The sequence below is a fragment of the Lissotriton helveticus genome, chromosome 3_1 (genome assembly GCF_964261635.1).
Source record: "Lissotriton helveticus chromosome 3_1, aLisHel1.1, whole genome shotgun sequence".
Lineage (NCBI taxonomy): Eukaryota > Metazoa > Chordata > Amphibia > Caudata > Salamandridae > Lissotriton > Lissotriton helveticus.
Window position 1 is genome coordinate 932,601,231 of NC_136061.1, and position 18,142 is coordinate 932,619,372.

At 43.5% G+C, this 18,142-nt stretch overlaps 1 protein-coding gene across 5 annotated transcripts in view; it reads right to left on the minus strand.

The window, feature by feature from the left end:
* Window positions 1-18,142, minus strand: part of B4GALNT4 (beta-1,4-N-acetyl-galactosaminyltransferase 4) — a 923,999-nt gene that overhangs the window by 164,661 nt on the left and 741,196 nt on the right. For all 5 annotated transcript variants that reach the window (XR_013608736.1, XM_078681274.1, XM_078681275.1 and 2 more), the window contains one exon: window positions 7,939-8,017. Coding sequence is in view for 4 of the 5 variants with exons in the window: in XM_078681274.1 (XP_078537400.1) it covers window positions 7,939-8,017 (79 nt within the window). In the remaining variant the exon portion in view is untranslated. The remainder of the gene's footprint in view (window positions 1-7,938; window positions 8,018-18,142) is intronic.

An 18,142-nucleotide genomic window follows, 5' to 3' on the forward strand; every position in this document is an offset into this window, starting at 1 on the left:
TTCTGGTCTCCGAATTTAAAAAGGAAACAATCAATTGGCAGGTCCGCTCCCACTAGCATGGCCTTAAACATAGTCCCAGTCAGTAAAGTAGATGGTGTTTTTAAAAGCATTCTTGCGTGGGACAACTGAAAAGCCCATGCATAATACTGTAAATCAGGAAGAGCGAGCCCTCCCTTTTCCCTACTCCTCCTCAACTTCTTCCATGCCAGTCAGGTTGATTTATGATTCCAAATGAAGGAGTTGATCTCTCGCTGACACTTAACCAATATTTTTACGTCGAATGCCAAGGGAATAGTGCTAAAGATGAAAGTAAATTTGGGAAGATTGGACATCTTTATCAGATTCAACCTACCATAAATGGTGAGTGGTAAAAGAGCCCAGGATTTTAATGGCTTCTTACATTGATTGTATACTCGATCTAGGTTATTTTGTACGACTTTTCCTACATCTTGGGTGATCCGTAGTCCAAGGTATCGCGTAGAAGAGGAGATAGTCACACCCAGCTGTAGATTGGGAATATTCCAAGCCATGATCTCTGTTTTGCTGGCATTAATTTCGTACCCCGAAATACGCCCAAACTCCTCCGTCCTCTTAATAACAACAGTAAATTATTTTTCCGGTTCGGAAGTGAAAATGAGGATGTCGTCAGCGTAAAGTGCAACACGCCTCTCCCACTCCTCAAATTTGAAAGAAGGAATATTTTCCTCAGCACGCAAAACCTGTGCTAATGGTTCTATATACAAATTGAAGAGGAGGGGAGAGAGAGAGCAGCCCTGCCGCGTGCCCCTCGTGATTTTAAAAGATTCTGACAGGACACCATTAATTAGCAGCCTAGCCGATGGAGCTCCATACAATAAGGTAATGGCTCGACAAAAACCTTCGCCAAAATTGAACTTCTTTAGCACTGCGACCAGATAGGGCCAATTGACCCTATCAAAGGCATTTGTCGCATCTAACGTAAGGGTGGCCAATGGAAGGACGAAAGCTGAAGCGATGTCTATTGCCCCCACCAAGTCGTATGTTAAATCTGATAGCTGACGCCCTTTAATAAAACCTTTCTGGTCTTGGTGTATAATTGCACCAATTACACTTCCAAATCTCGCTGACATGATGATAGTATAGATTTTGTAGTCACTATTCAAAAGCGAGATTGGGCGATAGGACCCACACTCAGTCGGGATCTTCCCAGGCTTGGGGATCAGAACAATAGTTGCTTCTCCCCACGATTTTGGGGGAATTTCCCCCGTCCTAAGGATCCCATTAAACAGGGCCGTCAACACTGGAACTATGATATCCCCTAATGCTCTATATAATTCTCCAGGTAGGCCATCGAGCCAGCCTCCTTTCCTCGTTTGAATTGCCCCATGGCTTTGCTCACTTCTAGCTCCGTTATTTCCATCTCCAAACAAACAGTTACTCTGCACTGTTGAGAGGGTCGGCAGTGAGATCCCATCCAACCACATATCTCTTGCCATCTGGTAATTGGGAATATCCTCCCTGTAAATCCCTCCGAAAAAGTCCAAAAAGGCATCCCCTATCTCAGAATTGGCTATTCTGGCCGCAGCCTCCCCTTCTACTTTTATTTCCCTTATATATTTAAGAGCTTGGTCAGCCTTAACTTTCGATGCTAAGATCCTACCTGCTGCCTCCCCAAATTCAAAATGGGAGATCTTGCTTGCCTCCCATATTTTGGCCACTCTTTCTTGCAAAATATTCTCCAGCTGTAATTTCAAATCGTCCATCTTCCTCTTGTCATCTGATGAACCCGAAGAGGAACCAAGCTTCTGCTCTATGAGATTCATTTCTTTTTGAAGGCAGAGTATCTTCTCCCTATATATCTTCCCCCTATGAGAGGCTCTGTTGGTAATACTACCTCTCAAGAAAGCTTTCAATGTCTCCCACACAGTGGTGAGTGTGGCGGATTCGAGATTGATCTCGAGGAATGATGTAGTCTCTGCGACCAGAAAACTAACTTCTTCATCTTCCAATAAAATAGTCCGATCAAAGGACCAAGAAGGAAATTTTATCTGCCTATCAGATCTTAAAGTGAACACAAGAGCCGAATGGTCGGACAGATGAGAAGGAAGGTATTCTATTGTATTCAAGGAATCTTTAATGCAATAGCTGAATAGGGCATAATCAATCCTTGATTTGTGATTGTATTTGAAGTTCCGAAAGGAAACCCCTAATTTATTGCCCACCCTTTCCCTCCACAAATCTGCCAGAACCAACTGTGTCATGATTGCAATAAGGTTTTGCCTCGATTTGGAAGAAATGCTAGCTCTAGAATTGGTGGATTGGTCCAGTTTAGGGTTAAGCACAATATTGAATCACCTACCCAAATTATCGTGTCTTGAAAGGTTACTAAGTGATTTCTAATAGTGTTCCGATAAGACGGATCGTCTGAGTTGGGGCCATAATAGCCCACTAATATACATACCCAACCATCCACTGAAATTCTCAGTAGAAGCCATCTCCCGGAAAGATCCTCCTTGTAGTCCAAAATCGGAACTTTCGATGATTTTTTAAAGATAAAGAGGACTCCCCTGATGTTTGCATTATGATCCGTGGATATACATTTGTCGACCCATCTCTGGTTTTTAAGCAATACATTAACCTCTGCTTTGAGCAAATGTGTCTCCTGTAAGACAATGATTTGCGCGGGAGAATCTCTCAAATATTGTAAGATTCGATCTCTTCTATTTCTCACGCGCAGACCATTGACATTCCAGGTCATATATTGCACAGAGGTCATGATATTCGTGCCACCACCCCACCCCCACTTTGTGAACCTCCAACCATATTCTTGAATTTCTAAACTCAACCACCTGGCTAGCTGAAACTGAAGCTGTAAGTGTCCCCCACAGGGGCACGCAAAAGACTTAAAAAGGTAAGGTCTATGAGCATTTTTTGCCATCCCCCCCCCCATCCACTCATTCCCCCCTCCTAGGAACCCCCCTCCCCCCACTTACTCTGGCTTGATGAATGGCCAGATTTACGCCCCCTCACAGCCCTCCTCCTCCTGCACCGCCTGAAACGCCCAGGGCCATTCACAATTGCCTACCAAAGAAGACGCAACAAGAAAAGCATATCTAATATGAAAGTGAAACCCCCCTTTTACATTTTTTTTATTTTAAATGTTTTTATTGACACCTTTTAATAGTGCTTGACTGCTTTTTTGTTTCTTACATCTTAGAAAGCAAAGTCCCTCCTAATCCCCAACGTGTGCTACGGGGTATGCCTGGGGACATAAACCTCCCACGAACTACACTGCTACCCTATTCATAAGGTCTTGTGGGGGAAAAGTAGGATATTGCGCAATAGTGAGGTTCCCGGTGCTACTGACAAAGAACAAGTAGCTTGCAGGGATGGTTGTATGGATGGGAACTGAAAGAATGGTATGTGTAAGCACAGGCTCCCCAATCAAATTTGAGAAAGTCTAGGGGCAATGAACATAATGTTCTGGACTAGAAACCAAAGGCACAAGCACTCCTATGGGCTATACACCAGATAATGGGTAGAGATGGACGCCGGTATGCCCACACGAAGCCTGGGAGTTCTAGTAAAAATGTCCATGCACCACTTGTAGGCTCAGTCTGAGTCTGCTTTTTGCAATATGCTTGTCCACGGCTGTGGCTGGAGGATGGTTTACTGGGAAGGTCAATTTAATGCTCGTACCAGCAACCCCCAGGCTCTAACCACTTGTTTCTTTCTGAGAACCATTAGTCTGTGACTAGGGTTTTGATCACGGTAACCTTATCTTGGTTCTTTACATGTTTAAGATTTGGGATCATTACTGTGTTACTGGAAAAAAAGTTAAGTAATGTTTTAATTTACCAATTTTCTTTGTGCATATTGACTATATATAGGCTTTCCAGTTTTCAATTTCTATTTTTGGTAAATTCAGGTGGGGGTTTTTCAATACCATAAAAAACAGTGGTTATCAGTGATTACTCATTTTGCGCCATTAGAAACAACAGAAACAGTGTTTTTCCAGTGTTTATGGAATTTTAATTTAATTTTAATTATTGCTTGCTTTCTGCAGTGAAAGTGCATGTGCACAGGGTATATGAGGTCCAAATACATGTTTACGGCACGTGAATGGACTACAAAGTCAATAGCATTCTTCATGAACTCTGAAGATTGTAAAGATGCTTTCAGCATACCGTCTAGCACTTCAGCTAAGGTATCGATTTTGACAGACCATCATACAAGTTTTTCACATAGGTAGCTAAATTACTGCAAATACAAACAATATCAGTCCAATATTTATTGAACTTAGTAGGGACTTTTTTCAGCAGCATTGCAAGTAACACTGCATTCCATTTTTACCAACCGTCTGGTGTCATGTTTTCACTCATGTTTTCACACACTATCTCAGATGCTTGGTGACAACATTCTTTTCACATATACCTGTCACTTCATCTTGCACTGAATGTTTAAAGCTTGGGATATTTGGCAGTTCACTTGCAATCAATACTGACTCACTAGAAAAGGGGGCTGATGTATCAAAGGATTTCACCCATTCTCTGTCTGTGGATAAATGTGATGGTACATATTAGGAAAGATTCTTATGAAACCAGCCATTTTACCTATCCGTGAAATCAAATGTAGCCAAAATATCAAACATGATTTTGATATTTTCCGATTCTCTACAGTTTAGAAAATAACTAAATAAGACCTAAAACATGCGTCTAAACACTGCATCTTTAAACCAAATTCCACAAAACTGAAAAAAGCAGAAGGAAGAAGAGTCAATCCCTAAACAAAAAAATTCAAGCAAAATTATGTTAGCCCAGTCTTTCTTGATGCTACCTTGTATAACAAAGTTACATTGTATCGGCCCCTTCACGAAGAAATAAAAATGTCTCTTTCACTCACCTTTTCCTTTCTTTGAATGGCACTTAGTTTGTGGTTGCAAATGTGTTTTTTCAGTGTTTATATGTTTATATCGGTGATGGCTATTTTCCTTCCAGTGGGGTTTAATCAGTTATTATAGGTTTAAACCTAAAACCAGATAGCCTAACTATATGTAGCTGTAGGCACTTATTTTATTGGTGATACCATTAAATGGGGCCACATCTTTAATCCACATGGGCCACACGATTACTACAAATATTTCTGATCAAAATAGTGCAATGACAATCAACCTTCCAAAGGGTGCTTATGGCACGCAGACTAAGGAATTATTGGAAAAACGTGCCTTAATAATGATTTGAGTTGTTCTTAGTTAATTGTTCGGAATAAGCACCAACCCCTCTTTTGAGATGGTTTTGGGTCAATACTGGCTATTATCTTGAACTTTCTAACTTACATGCCAACCTACGAGATGCAAATCAAAAGGATCAGACCTGGTACACCTCATCTTTAGCATACAGGAACCCTGAAAAGCCAGAACAAGAGCAAAAACAACATAAGCACATACCAAATTCATGTAGGAGCACGATTCTCAAACGCGTTCTTGTGCTTAGTTGTGTCTTACTTCAAACTTAAGCGTGACACTTCTGATTTTGCAAAAGGTACACATACTCATAAAAAAGTTTGGGGAATCAGGCTTTCAGACGGCAAGAAATTGATCAAGTAGAGTTCTTTCTGGCACTAAAGTCAACCTGAAATTGTGTAAAAGCCTCTTTGAAAACAACACTAAACATTAAACCGGAAGGACAGCTGAGAAGCTGTGCCTTGTAGGAAGGTGTGAAAAGACTAACAGTACCAGTCAAATGCAGATGTTTCCCCGTCTCGGGGGAGCCAAGCCTATGGCGGTGATGCTAGGGTCCGAACCGCGGGATGTGGCGCAAGTTGCTGCAGCCATTCAGGGAGCATCAGGTGTAAGATTGGTTGGCTGGGGCACAGAACCGGAAGCATTAAAATGTTTCCGAGGGGGGCACTCTGAGCAAGGTGGCCAGCCCCGTCCTACAAAAGGTGTAGCGAGGCGGCGAGCTCTTCCGCTCACCGACTCAGACACAGCATGACCACGTGACTGCCCCACCTACATGCCTCCAGAAATGGCATGCTCCGCTGCCGCTACTCTGCAGCCACAGCCCTCCCTGCATTTTCGTTGAGTGGTGCCCACGGGAGCGGCACAGGTTAGAGAGATTGTTTTCCCTGCCCACCATCCCCAGAGCAAAGGGCACCACAGGGAGCATGCAGCTGCGGCAGATAAGAGCGGTGGGAGATTTCGAGTGACAACTACAAGGGAAAATTAAATAAATAATGTTCCCTCGCAGTCGTCGTCCCCCCTCTTACCGGCAGAGGCTGCATGCACGGTCTAGGTGGCTTGGTGGGAAGTGACAAAAGTAAGGTTTGTAGCCTTGCTTGGTGAAGTAATCTGGGCTTTATAGAAGTCATGTTAACTGCCTATGTCATGTCTAACACACCTTTCTCTTACAGGTGATTGTAGTATGTTGCATTCATGTATGTGCATATCTTTTACAGGTCAGATTCATGTCGTATTTATGTTGGTTAGCAGGTGAGGTCATGACTGGTGGGACAGTTCGGGTCCATGAAGATCCCTCTTTTAGACCAAAGAAACAGTGGCATCGCAGGACCCTCCAATGGGTGCTGGAAGCAAGTAGAAAGAAGATTGCAGTAGTGCGGACGGTTGTTGACACGTGGCCCTTACTTCACGCCCACCCGCATACCTCACATCGGCATGCGCAGTGGGCTCAAGCTAGCTCAGGCCCTGGGGGGGTGGAAGATGGGTGTATGGAGGTGGAAGATGGGGGTGCCCGCAGGAGGTATCCTGGCAGGCAAATCGGCCCTCCGCACAGGTACTCCCAGTATGGGAGATCGGCGGGTGGGGTTCGTCCAAAAGGAGGGACCCATCCATGCTCAATGTGGTATTGGACAAAGGGGTTTCTAAGAGGAACTGTCCCTGAACCAGCCATGATCTCTCTCTGAAGATGCCTGTGATAGATGCACAGGAACAATCTTAGTTCTGGTTAGGTAACTCCCATGTATTCGTGACTAAGTTAAGCCTAGGACGTAACTGTGTAAGGAAATGTAAAATTGTAGGTTATTGTGCATAAAAATTATGAAACGTTTTCCAATTGTATATGTTTAATAAATACGGCTGGAGTTTTACGACCCCTAACCCAAACTGAAGTTTTATTCATTGTTTCTGATGAGGGGATTTAGGGAGGGGGTTTCCTCAAGGGACATCGGCGCCTACCCGTCCATATAGAGATAGTGGAAAGCTCTCCCACAGCACAGCTAGAGGCAAAAACACTTACGTATTAAACCAGAGGGGGCTGTTGTACACTAAAGCAAATCACATTTCTCATTTCAGATGTTTAAAAACTAGTATTTAGGGTTGAACTATGTCAGAGTAAATAATTCAAAAAGCAGGGAGGAGAGAATTATAGACATCTCAGATGTTTGCATGAAGGAGCACTTTGTTCGAGAAATAAATATTTTTACATCCGACGAAGTCAGAAAAAAAAGTGCTACGATTTCACTGCAAATAAGTCCCACCTTTGTTAAAAAGAGGTCGTAAAGAAATAATCTAGGTGGAACGTGAAAGTAAAGAAACGATGAGGAAACAAGATTTTGACATTGGTTGAAAGAACTTAAGGCATACATGATTTTATCCCACAAAATAAATAATGAGCAGTTACCATAAGCTTAAAGAATATATGATAGCATTGAGATGTATTCTTATTTTTCACATAATACTGGCAAGAACGGTTTTTACATTTTTTCCATCAAGATTCAATAGATAGTTTCTAAACAATCTGTTAAATATCACTCGAGGAATGAAGCTTTTGGGGGTACTTAACTACAGGGCTAAGCATTACATGGGTCTTCGTCAGGGCAAGCTGTGCACTACAGTTGAGACATCACCAGGTGTTACAAAAACAGATCCCTGCTCCATACACAAGTGTTATAGAATAAGGTCCCTGCTCCATACACACTAGACAGAAGGATAAAATGACTCACTCCAACTTCCACATGGTCCGATCCCTTGTCATCTTGCTTGTGAATGAGCTCGAAGTAGTATCTGCGAGACGTCATGAGCCTGTGCCGAGCAGAAAAACAACATGTGATATCCAAGGTGAGTTTATGAAGGAAAGTTCAGACAAAAAGACAAATGTCAGCAGAATACTTAGCACACACAAGGTTCATGGTTTCATTCAACTACACAACTGCTGCATGATTTGCTTGGTGTGCCACGGGACGACAGGACACAAGGAATTGCTAATATTGGGAAGAATCTTTTCCTATCCGCTCTGAGAAGTAGTGGTGCACAAAGTGCATGTTCACCAACAACCAACCATGACTTAGTCAAATAAGTTGTTGATCTGAAAGACGTTAATGGCTGTTCCAACAAGTGACTGACTGTAAGAAATTTCTTTGGAATAAAAGGATGTTTCACAACATTTTATGACAGGAAATCTGGAAGTCAATTTGTACACAAAAGGCACATAACTTGAAAGGTGTGATAACATATTTTCAAACAAATGGAGGAGTGAGAGGTATCTAAACAGACAGTCACACGTCCTCCCTGCAGAAACTATGTTAACCACTGTGTGAAAGTTCGTAATTAATGTGTCACCTATTTTCATTATTCAAGAGTATCTTATCGAAGCTGCATACATTGTAAGTGTCCTATATGTGGCACAGGTGATAGAACCTTCACCTATATAATGGGCGTCTCCCATCAGTCACCGGGAAAAATCTGTGCAATGTAGATGGCGGTCTCTTTGTTATACTCTGTTGGGAAAAGTTGCGCCCCAACGCCCCCCCCCTTATCCAAATTACTATGCCTATTGTTTCCTCGTGTGGATCTGAAAGGAAGTATGGTTCTCCGTTACCTGTTAATATAACTCAACAGGTTTCAGAATGTTCAAGGTAAACTAAGGCATGCTTTGGTCTTGAAGCACTTTAACAACATTTTGAGGGATGTATTCCCGGCTGGCAGCACAAGGATACTGAAGGTTATTCCAGCGTCCAAGAAAGTAGCCCTCCTGGGTCTGACAGATGCACCTGGTTTAGTAGACCAATGAGCAAACATTTCATTTTTATGGCCATGCTGCTAGCCGAACCACAAAGCACCACTAACTGGAAATCCCCAGATAGCCCTAGGTATGATGAATGGGCAGCTCAGATGCGAAGTCAGTTGGCGTGCATCATGGTACCATGCCAGAAGGAACTAATTATCTACACATTAAAAAAATGGAAATATGGGCATATCAGAATGGATTATGATGTATTCTAAATTGTGTAGCTTAACTCTTTTCCTTTACTTCTGCGGCACATAAATGTATGTTTTTACAGTGCAATTCGAAGACGTGAATTGGCTTCGACACAGCTGACAAACCTTAAATAGGCGAGGGTTTATATGAAGAGTCACCACCACTTTATCAATATAAGAGTTTTGTTTTTTTGTAAAGTATATTTATTATTGAGTTTAGATTAAATGACTGTAGGGGCTGGTACAGCTGGTTGATTACATACATTAACTGCAGTGTAACTTTGCAGTGTTTAGAGATTTGAACTGCTCATTTGCAACCACTGACACTATACTGCTCAGGTACATTTGATGAAAAGTATAATTTACTGTAAGAGCATTGACACGTTTTTAGTATAGGACTCGGATATATGAACTTAAGTAAAGCACTGTCACTTTATAGCTATGTAGGACTTTATCTGCGGCGTCTGCTGTCACGTTATCGTGTCTCTGAAACGTGTTTACAGCCTGAGTCAAGCTAAGTTCAATAGAAATAAATCCAGTTTCACGAGTAGAAGAATCTGCTAGAAATGGGGGGAAGTGTTTGCTGAATTAATGAGAACACCGATCCCAGAAAGATATGCCAATGTGGTATTTTGGTTTAGTCGATGGTTTATGTGTCAGTACAGTAAATGCAATGTCACTTTGTCAGCCTAAGAGAGATGAACTCTATATATAAGCTAAGCACTGTCTCTTTTTAGCTGTGTAGAACATTACCTGTTCGTCCTGCATGCAAGGTCACTATTTTGAATCGGAGATCAATCAATCTGGATTTATAAAGTGTGGCTAATCACCTGATAGGGTGTCCAGGTGGAGAAGTGCTTGTAGTTTTACCTAAGCTAAATATTATACAAACAAATCCAGCCTTATAAGCAGAAGTAGCTGTTAGAAATGGTGGGAAGGAGTTGTCGAATTAATATGAACATAGATCTGATATGCATACGCCAATAGCGATATTGGTCCATGTTGATTGTAAAGGCTGTGAATTTGGAATGTAAAGTTCCCGTTCTACAATAAAAAAAGTTAGACTAACTATACTTTTTTTCATATTCTCCACCACATGATTAAAATCAAGAGAGTTGTATGCCCATCTTCATGCCTTTTCGGTTGACATGTTTCTACGCTCTGTTGTTTGCCTAATACAGGTCAGGTGCTTTGTCAGGACTGCAGGTGGGAGAGCCAACAATATCAGGAGGAGCAGAGACAGAGCCAAGCCAAGGGTTTGGCGCGGATCCAAGAGCCCATGCACGAGTCGAGCTCTGAAAATATCTTCTATGAAAATCCCACAGCAAACATCACGTAAAACATGATAAAGTCTCTTCAAAATTCAAAAAAGATCATTTCTTTAACATGCGGTAGGGTTTCCACTTATAGGGCACATTACAGCACTGCTCTGCTAAGTACTTCTTAAAAGTGATAGTTTTGTACAACTGGAAGTCTGAAAACACATATTTGAAAGTGCTTTCATACGTGATTATGTAGAAAATAGTTTTGGTGAAATAAAATATTTGCTTAAGATAACTATTTATGTGGGTAAACTGCGATATGCCAAGGTTTTCTGGTTTCACTTTGTACAAATCAGCCAGTAAATTTGTATCATTTGTCTTATGTTAAAGCTTTGTTTTGACCTCTTAGTCCAATTTCCTGCAGTTTTTTTTGATTCGAAGATATTGGAGCACTTTACATGAGCACCCATTATATTACACAAGAACACATGCATTGTTTATAGACATAAATAGATTATGGGATTTCCCAGAATCACAGGGTGTTGAGCCGACGCCATGACTAGAACTTTGTGTAAGCCACATCCTGGGTAGAGCGAGGGAGACAAGAACCCCATGAAAAACTCGGCTCGTTGAGGGCTCGATCGAGGTTTCCAACAGGACCTCGAGCAGAGCCAGAACCAGGCATCAGGTGCGAGGCTGGCTCGAGCTTTTAGTGGCTTGCCAACCTAGAGAGGACACGTCTGTAAGTGGTCCTGTGGAGACAAAAAAACTGTAATAGTTCTGCATGGTTCTTCAGTGACCACTTCTAAAAGGACATAGATGGTAATGTATTCATAATCTGTGTTGTCTGTACTCTGACTTGGTTACAGAGGGAGATAAAATGACATTCAGTACTCCCAATTGTGCATTGTGAAGTAACTAATTAATCTCGGCTTCTATTGTTTACTTATGTTTTCGCGTGAACTTTGACGAATTATTTTGTATCCAATATTTATTTTCATTTTGGGCTGTAGATGGCAGTCTTGCTCCATCTGCAAGCAGGCCTTTCTTGTTCTTTATAGTACCTTTATTTGTTTTAGGTCTCGCCTGAGACAGCGCATGCGCTATCTCTTCGAGACATTTAGTAAGTGGCTTTTAAAAGTGCCACAAGAGGCTTTTGCTGGCCTACAGCTGGCGTTCACGAGCTCGTGCATGTGCACAGCTGCCATCTGTGTTTTTATTGCTGTAATCAGGCTCCTTTACTTGCACTACCCCCTCCCTTTTCCGCCTCCCTCCTGGTGAGCTTCATTTGCGTCTTCGAGCAGTGAATCATGCTCCCCTGCTGGCACTCCCCCTCCTCTTCGTCAGTTTCATGTGTGTCTTCTATCAGTGTGAATGGTCCTGCTTCCACCAGGCACACACACCACCAGCCGTCAGTGCATGCTTCCACCCGGCACACACACCACCAGCCGTCAGTGCACACTTCCACCAGGCACACACACCACCAGCCATCAGTGCACGCTTTCACCGGGCCCACACACCACCTGCCATCAGTGCACGCTTTCACCGGGCACACACACCACCAGCCGTCAGTGCATGCTTTCACCGGGCACACACACCACCAGCCGTCCGTGCACACTTCCACCAGGCACACACACCACCAGCTGTCAGTGCACGTTTCCACCATGCAAACACACCACCAGCCGTCAGAGCACTATTTAGTGAGTGAGTCATGTTGCCTGGGACTCACTCCACACTTGTAAATTGCGCCTGCACCAGGCTTTTTCTCATTTGCAAAGTTTGGCGCATGCGCACAGCTAGGCAGCCCCCACACCCCCGGGAATGACTGCTTCCTACAACCAGAATGGAAACAACATTCAGAGCAATGAAAACAAGTTCACTTGATGCAAAGAACTGTAAACAACAAGCATTGGCATAGCCAATAGGTCTCGCCTTTGGGACCTTATAAGTGTTTAGCCATGCAGCACATTATCCTGGGTGCTTGCCACTAAGCATTGAAGAAGTGTACAATTGCTACACACTGGGACGTGCAGTTTGATTCATGAATACATCCTTGCCTCATGAATCATTTATGGGAGGGTCAGGTCTGATAGACAGAGGTGGGCGAGAAAGGTGGGACAGTGAGAGGGATTGAGTTAGGGAAGACCAAAAGAAGAATCGAGGCCGCAGTGGTGAACAGAGAGGCCTACTACACTTGTAAGGGGGAGAGGAGGGTGTACACCCTTCTGTCACTAAAACAGTTTAGCCTCAGGCCTAATAAATTTCCAAGATACACAAGTCTCGGGAGCACTCGCAACACTCTGCAGGTAGCCCATAATTGTGCATGACACCACTGCAGAGAGGTTGTGGGGGAGGTGAGTCAGAAAGCTAGGGGAGGCAAGTGGGAGAAGTTTATGACGGAGACAGGCAGGTGGTTGAGCCAGAAGTGAGAGAGGACATCACAGTGAAAACGATGTGTGGGAGAGCAGAAAAGAAAAAAGTAATGTGCATATTCTGGGGTGAGGGGTCATGTTGGCGTAAGCCATGGGGAGATTAGGTTAAGTGGAAGCTCTGAAGGCAGCGTAGTAATAAGAAGTGTATGGTCTGGGGCTGCCTGGAGTGTCCTGACAGCGAGGCAAAGGAGAAGTAATTTTGCAAGGTATGATAAGGAAAGATAAAAATGTGCCCAGTTCACAGTTTTAATATTTATTTCATAGTATGTAGTTTGGATTTGAGTCAACTTGATCAGCACTTATCTGATGTCCTGCGCTGTCATCATCGGGTGGATTGTTTACAGTGATGTTATCATTATGCTTTTTAGTAGTATTACAATTTGAGAAAAAAACTCCTACCTCTTTTTGGTCACAGAGTGTTTGCAATCACATGTAACCAAAATAGCAACCATCATTACCCTGGTGCACAATGGTGTATTTCTATCGAAACAGATTTTTTTTTGTTTAAGCAATTGTTGTAAACGCTCAAACAAAGACCTCATAATGAAAGAAATCTAACACAAGCATTTGCAATGCAATAGGTCTCGCATTATTAAAGTTTGAGCTATTGGCATTGCTAAATAATGCAACACCAATAGCTCAAACTTTAATAATGCAAGACCTATTGCATTGCAAATGCTTGTTTGGAAAGTGGGTAATGTGGCCAGGAAATAAGGCTTTTGTTCTGAAGGGGTTTGGAGGGGCGTGGAACAGAGTCATAAGAGGAAACAAAGTACAAACGAAAGAGAACTACAATTGAATGAAAGTAAAAGAGCAGTGAGGTAACAATATGAGGCGCTTGTACCTGCATGTTTGGAGCAGTAGAATGTTGAAAAGGGTGGGTGTGTCAGAGTTACTTTACAGTGGAACAGAGTGATTCTTTAAAGGTACATCGCTTAGGAATGAGGTTAGAGAAGCAGCACTCGCTGGAAGGAGCCACATAAAACAAAGGAACAGATACGGTAAAGCCACGTGATATGAGAGAAAGGAGAAACATGAGCGGGGTGTTTAGCGCAGGCCACACAAAGCAATCAATGGATTACTTCACTTCACAGGATAAGAGCCATCAAGGAAAAGGCCCAAGACAACAGAGGGCCCCACGGCCAAGCTGTCTCTTGAACCTAGGGCCTTAGCGACATGAGTCAACCGCGGAAAACGCAGAGCGAAAGCTTAGCGCTCGAAAGGAAGGCGTGGTGTCAACATGCAGGGCTCTTTATACCGCCACACAATCGAGCATTTATGGGAAAGAGAAGGGAGGAACTCTGGGTTGCCATAGATACTATTAATAAAAATCGAAACCCTCTAACTGTTAAAACTAACACACTCCTATTGTTCCAAAACATGTCACCACAACTCTGAAACAAACACATGCACGCTAATAGACACACACACACGGTACTTACAACAAGACACTGGAAACATGTATTTCTTCTCAAGTAGGCACTGGCATGCATACACTATTTTACACTTCTGTTCTGCACACACAACTTGACAATCTTTACTAGTGCCAATTTTTAGTCGCACGGTGTACTAGAATGCATGTACAACCGTTGTGCACAAAGTTCAGAATGAATATATGTTCTTTGGTCTGGCGCCGCACATATATAGCATATGCACTAGTATTGATAGATGTTTTTGGATCTAGCACATTCTACCAAGCTGCAGATAATTAGCCAGCAAACGCAGTGAGAGGACTAGCCAGATTTCGATGTTACCCCGATCCTAGGTAGGTATTTCACACCTATCACTAACTTTTTTACAGCCCTAAATTCACTGCGGTCTGCTGTGTTTTATTCACACACATCTCAGTGTTTACTAAGAATGAAATCAACAGTGTCCAGTAAAAGGGCGCATTGGTGTGGAAGGCAGAATCTGCTCATAACGCGTTTACTTTGCTTTTTATCCCTTCCCCTGCAGGTAAACGGTCCAAAACATCAGCAGCACTGGCTCCTCTATTTTAAACCTTCTGAATAAAATGTAACTTTCGGTTGCCTTTTACAAATACTCGATTGTTCAGTCAAATCTGAAAGGAAAAATGTATCTGTCTAGAATATTACACATCCTCTAGAGCACCTACAGCACCACCCACATCTACTTCAAGACGCTAATTAATTTAGAAGAAAATAAAGTGAAGTGCTCAAAGACTGATTATACACCGCAAAAATTAGTTACACTACACACCAGCGTCTACTGATCGCCCAAGCAAGAAATCACGCATGTAACATACGACTAATTTTAAATGTTTACAAAATGACAGTTTGTGCCATTAAGCGTCGTATTTCATTTTATGCCCTGTTTGTTTGTGTCCCGTGGAGAACTTGAAAAACGTCTTCCTCAAACGGACAGTAGAAGCCAAGAAAAATTGCCATCCAAAACAGAAATCAATTATTACCCGTCCTCCTGGCAGAGATGAGAATCCGATCTCATCTGATCTCCGTGTGCTTAGCTTATAAAATATTTTCCCAACCACGCACTCAAGGTATGTCTGCTTGCAGAAAATGAAAAGCACGAGAAACGCCATACCCATACTTCAAAAGACCACAATGGCTCTCCACCATCTCACTCTTGCAGGTTCACCAAAACAAAAGGCTTTGCAGGTGACGTAACTTCCGGCGCCACTGGAAGTACGTAGGAATCACGGTTGTCGCCCAGCTTTCGTTTTTGTAGTCGAATTGATGCAGACAAAGCGAAAACAAAGTCAGCCTTGGGCACAGGAATGCTACACGGGAAAAGTTCGACAACTGAATGTTTGATTGGTGCAGTAAATTAAATGTTTATTTTGAAGCTGCTTCAACAGTCCACCACGCATCCACGGGGGAAAAAAAGACACGGAACACGCTAAAAGAGCCCGGTGAGTTGGGGGGGGGGGGAATGTGTGTGCGTGCATCTGTCTGTGTGTGTGTGTGTTGTGTGTGCATGCGTGTGTGCCTGCCTGTGCCTGCGTGTGTGCCTGTGCCTGCGTGTGTGCCTGCCTGTGCCTGCGTGTGCATGTGTTGTGAACAGCCGGCCGGGATCGGAGCGCGTGACCTGATCCGATTCCGGCCGGCTGCGTGCGCGTGACAGTCTGTTGTCTCTGCCTAGTCCTTGAACGGGAAAAGGACTGAAATGATTACAATAGATCGCTTTGCGACAGCAGGGGCTTTCGCCCCTGCAATCGCAGGCGCGACCTAAAAACCATGTCCAGCTATTGTAGATCTGGCAACTTAAACAAAACAGCAACAAAAAACAAACAAGCATCGGCATAGCCAATAGGTCTCGCTTTTTGGACCCTATAAGTATTAAGTTATGCAGCCGAATATCCTTGGTGCAACAACACCAACTGTTGCATGGCTAAACACTTATAAGGTCCCAAATCCGAGACCTATTGGCTATGCCACTGCTTGTTCCTATTTGTTTTATGTTAAATTGGTCATCATGCTTTACCTAAGTGTGCCTTTTCATGGGATAATGCGCATGTGCCTACCTACCGCACATTTTGTTGGCTCACGACAATCTAGGCATTCTAGATCTCAACAACAAGTTTAATAAACCACTCCATCACCAGCCCTCAAGCCTAGGCCTCCTCACTAACCCGGAAGTATTTAACCTTCACCAACTGGTCGCTGGACCCACTGCTCCGCAGACCACAATTACAATAAAATAACTTGCAATATTGTGTAAAAACGATCTGCCACCTAACAGAGCCGGACTGGGAACTTAAAGGAGCCTTCCAAAAACTATAAATTCAGCCTCCATTTGTAACAAATAAGTGAGTACAAGGCATGGCAGAGTTGGATTTTCTCTAAGGGAATTTTGGAAAAGTAAAACTGAACGGTGCCCAACAGCACACACACAATGTTTTAATTATATTTGCTAGATTGTTCTGAAAAGAAGCTATTGAAAAATTCCAAAACATAAAAGTTTACCACAATACCTCGTAGCCCTCCCTAATTCGACACGGTTAAAAACTGAATGCACGTGCGGAAATAGTGTCCCTTACGAATACCTGAACATGTTGACCACTACGAGATGGGATAGCGGTACTGTGCCGGGGGAGCGAGCGGCATACCCATGGCTTTAAGCGGGATGGACATAACTTGGGGCTCTCAAAGGGGGTGGCTACGCTGTACGTCGGATAACACGAGTCACAACCCCAGCTAGAGGCTCCACTGGAGCCACATTTCAGGGGGGGTGGACTAAGAAAAAAATTCGGGGTGGGGGGGCTAATTCCTCCAGTAGTAGGAAGTGTGGAGTTGCAGGGGTTCTAAGAAAGGGTGAAAAACGACAAAGCCTCAGTAACATGCAAATGGTCTTTTAAAGATTTGTGAAGTACTCGGGTGCAGCTGTGGCTGAGTGTGTGCCCGGCAAGCTGTCTCAGCCCGGGCTGACACACACGAGGGGGGTGCTGAAACCCTTTGAGCCCAATGGACGTTGCGCACCTGACTCCAGCAGAACTGATTCATTCGGCATTATGAATAACACGTTAGCAGTCAGTGGATTTAGTCCCTACTCTAGGACCCTCGCCTTTTTGCGGGGCAATATTCCTGCCACTTGAACTGATCCGGTCTTATGTAATCCTGCCTTGCACAATTTAATGCCCTAGAGGTGATTTGGACACCTACAGGCATCCCATCAGTGGGGGCTTGTAGAGGGAGTGCTGCGGGCGGTGAGGCTTGGCAGGGTGGGGGGTAGTGGAGTCGGACGCACGACGGCCAGGAGTAAAGTAAGTAAATAAAACTATTTACCTTGCGCTCGCTGCATCGCCAAGTTGGCTTCCCATATAGCACGTCTTGCAGCTGGATCCTTGTGGCCTTCTTTGTTTGACAACACTGAATTATCGGCCCCCCAGGAGCCGGCTGGCCCTGTACACCAAAAACAAGCCAGGGCTATTGGCTTTGTCGATGGTTGTTAGTTGCATAAGATAAATAAACAACTAAGGCTTTGTTGCATATAATATTGAAATGCTTCAGTTTTGAAATGAGGAGACTGTGAAAGAACTATAACCAGTTATTTGAACTCACATAAAAAGGCCGTTGAAGGGTGACACTGCTGCAGAGTTGAGATTTATTAATCCCACTGAGGTTAAGGGCAAAAATGGAGAGCCTGATAGGGACCCGTCTCAGTACCTGCTTTTCCAGAACTACAGGTGCTGAGCACCGCCTGAACCAAGCCCACTTAAAGCCCTGGTCTTCCCATGAACCTATAGGTTTATTTCAAACCACGATTCCGAATATATG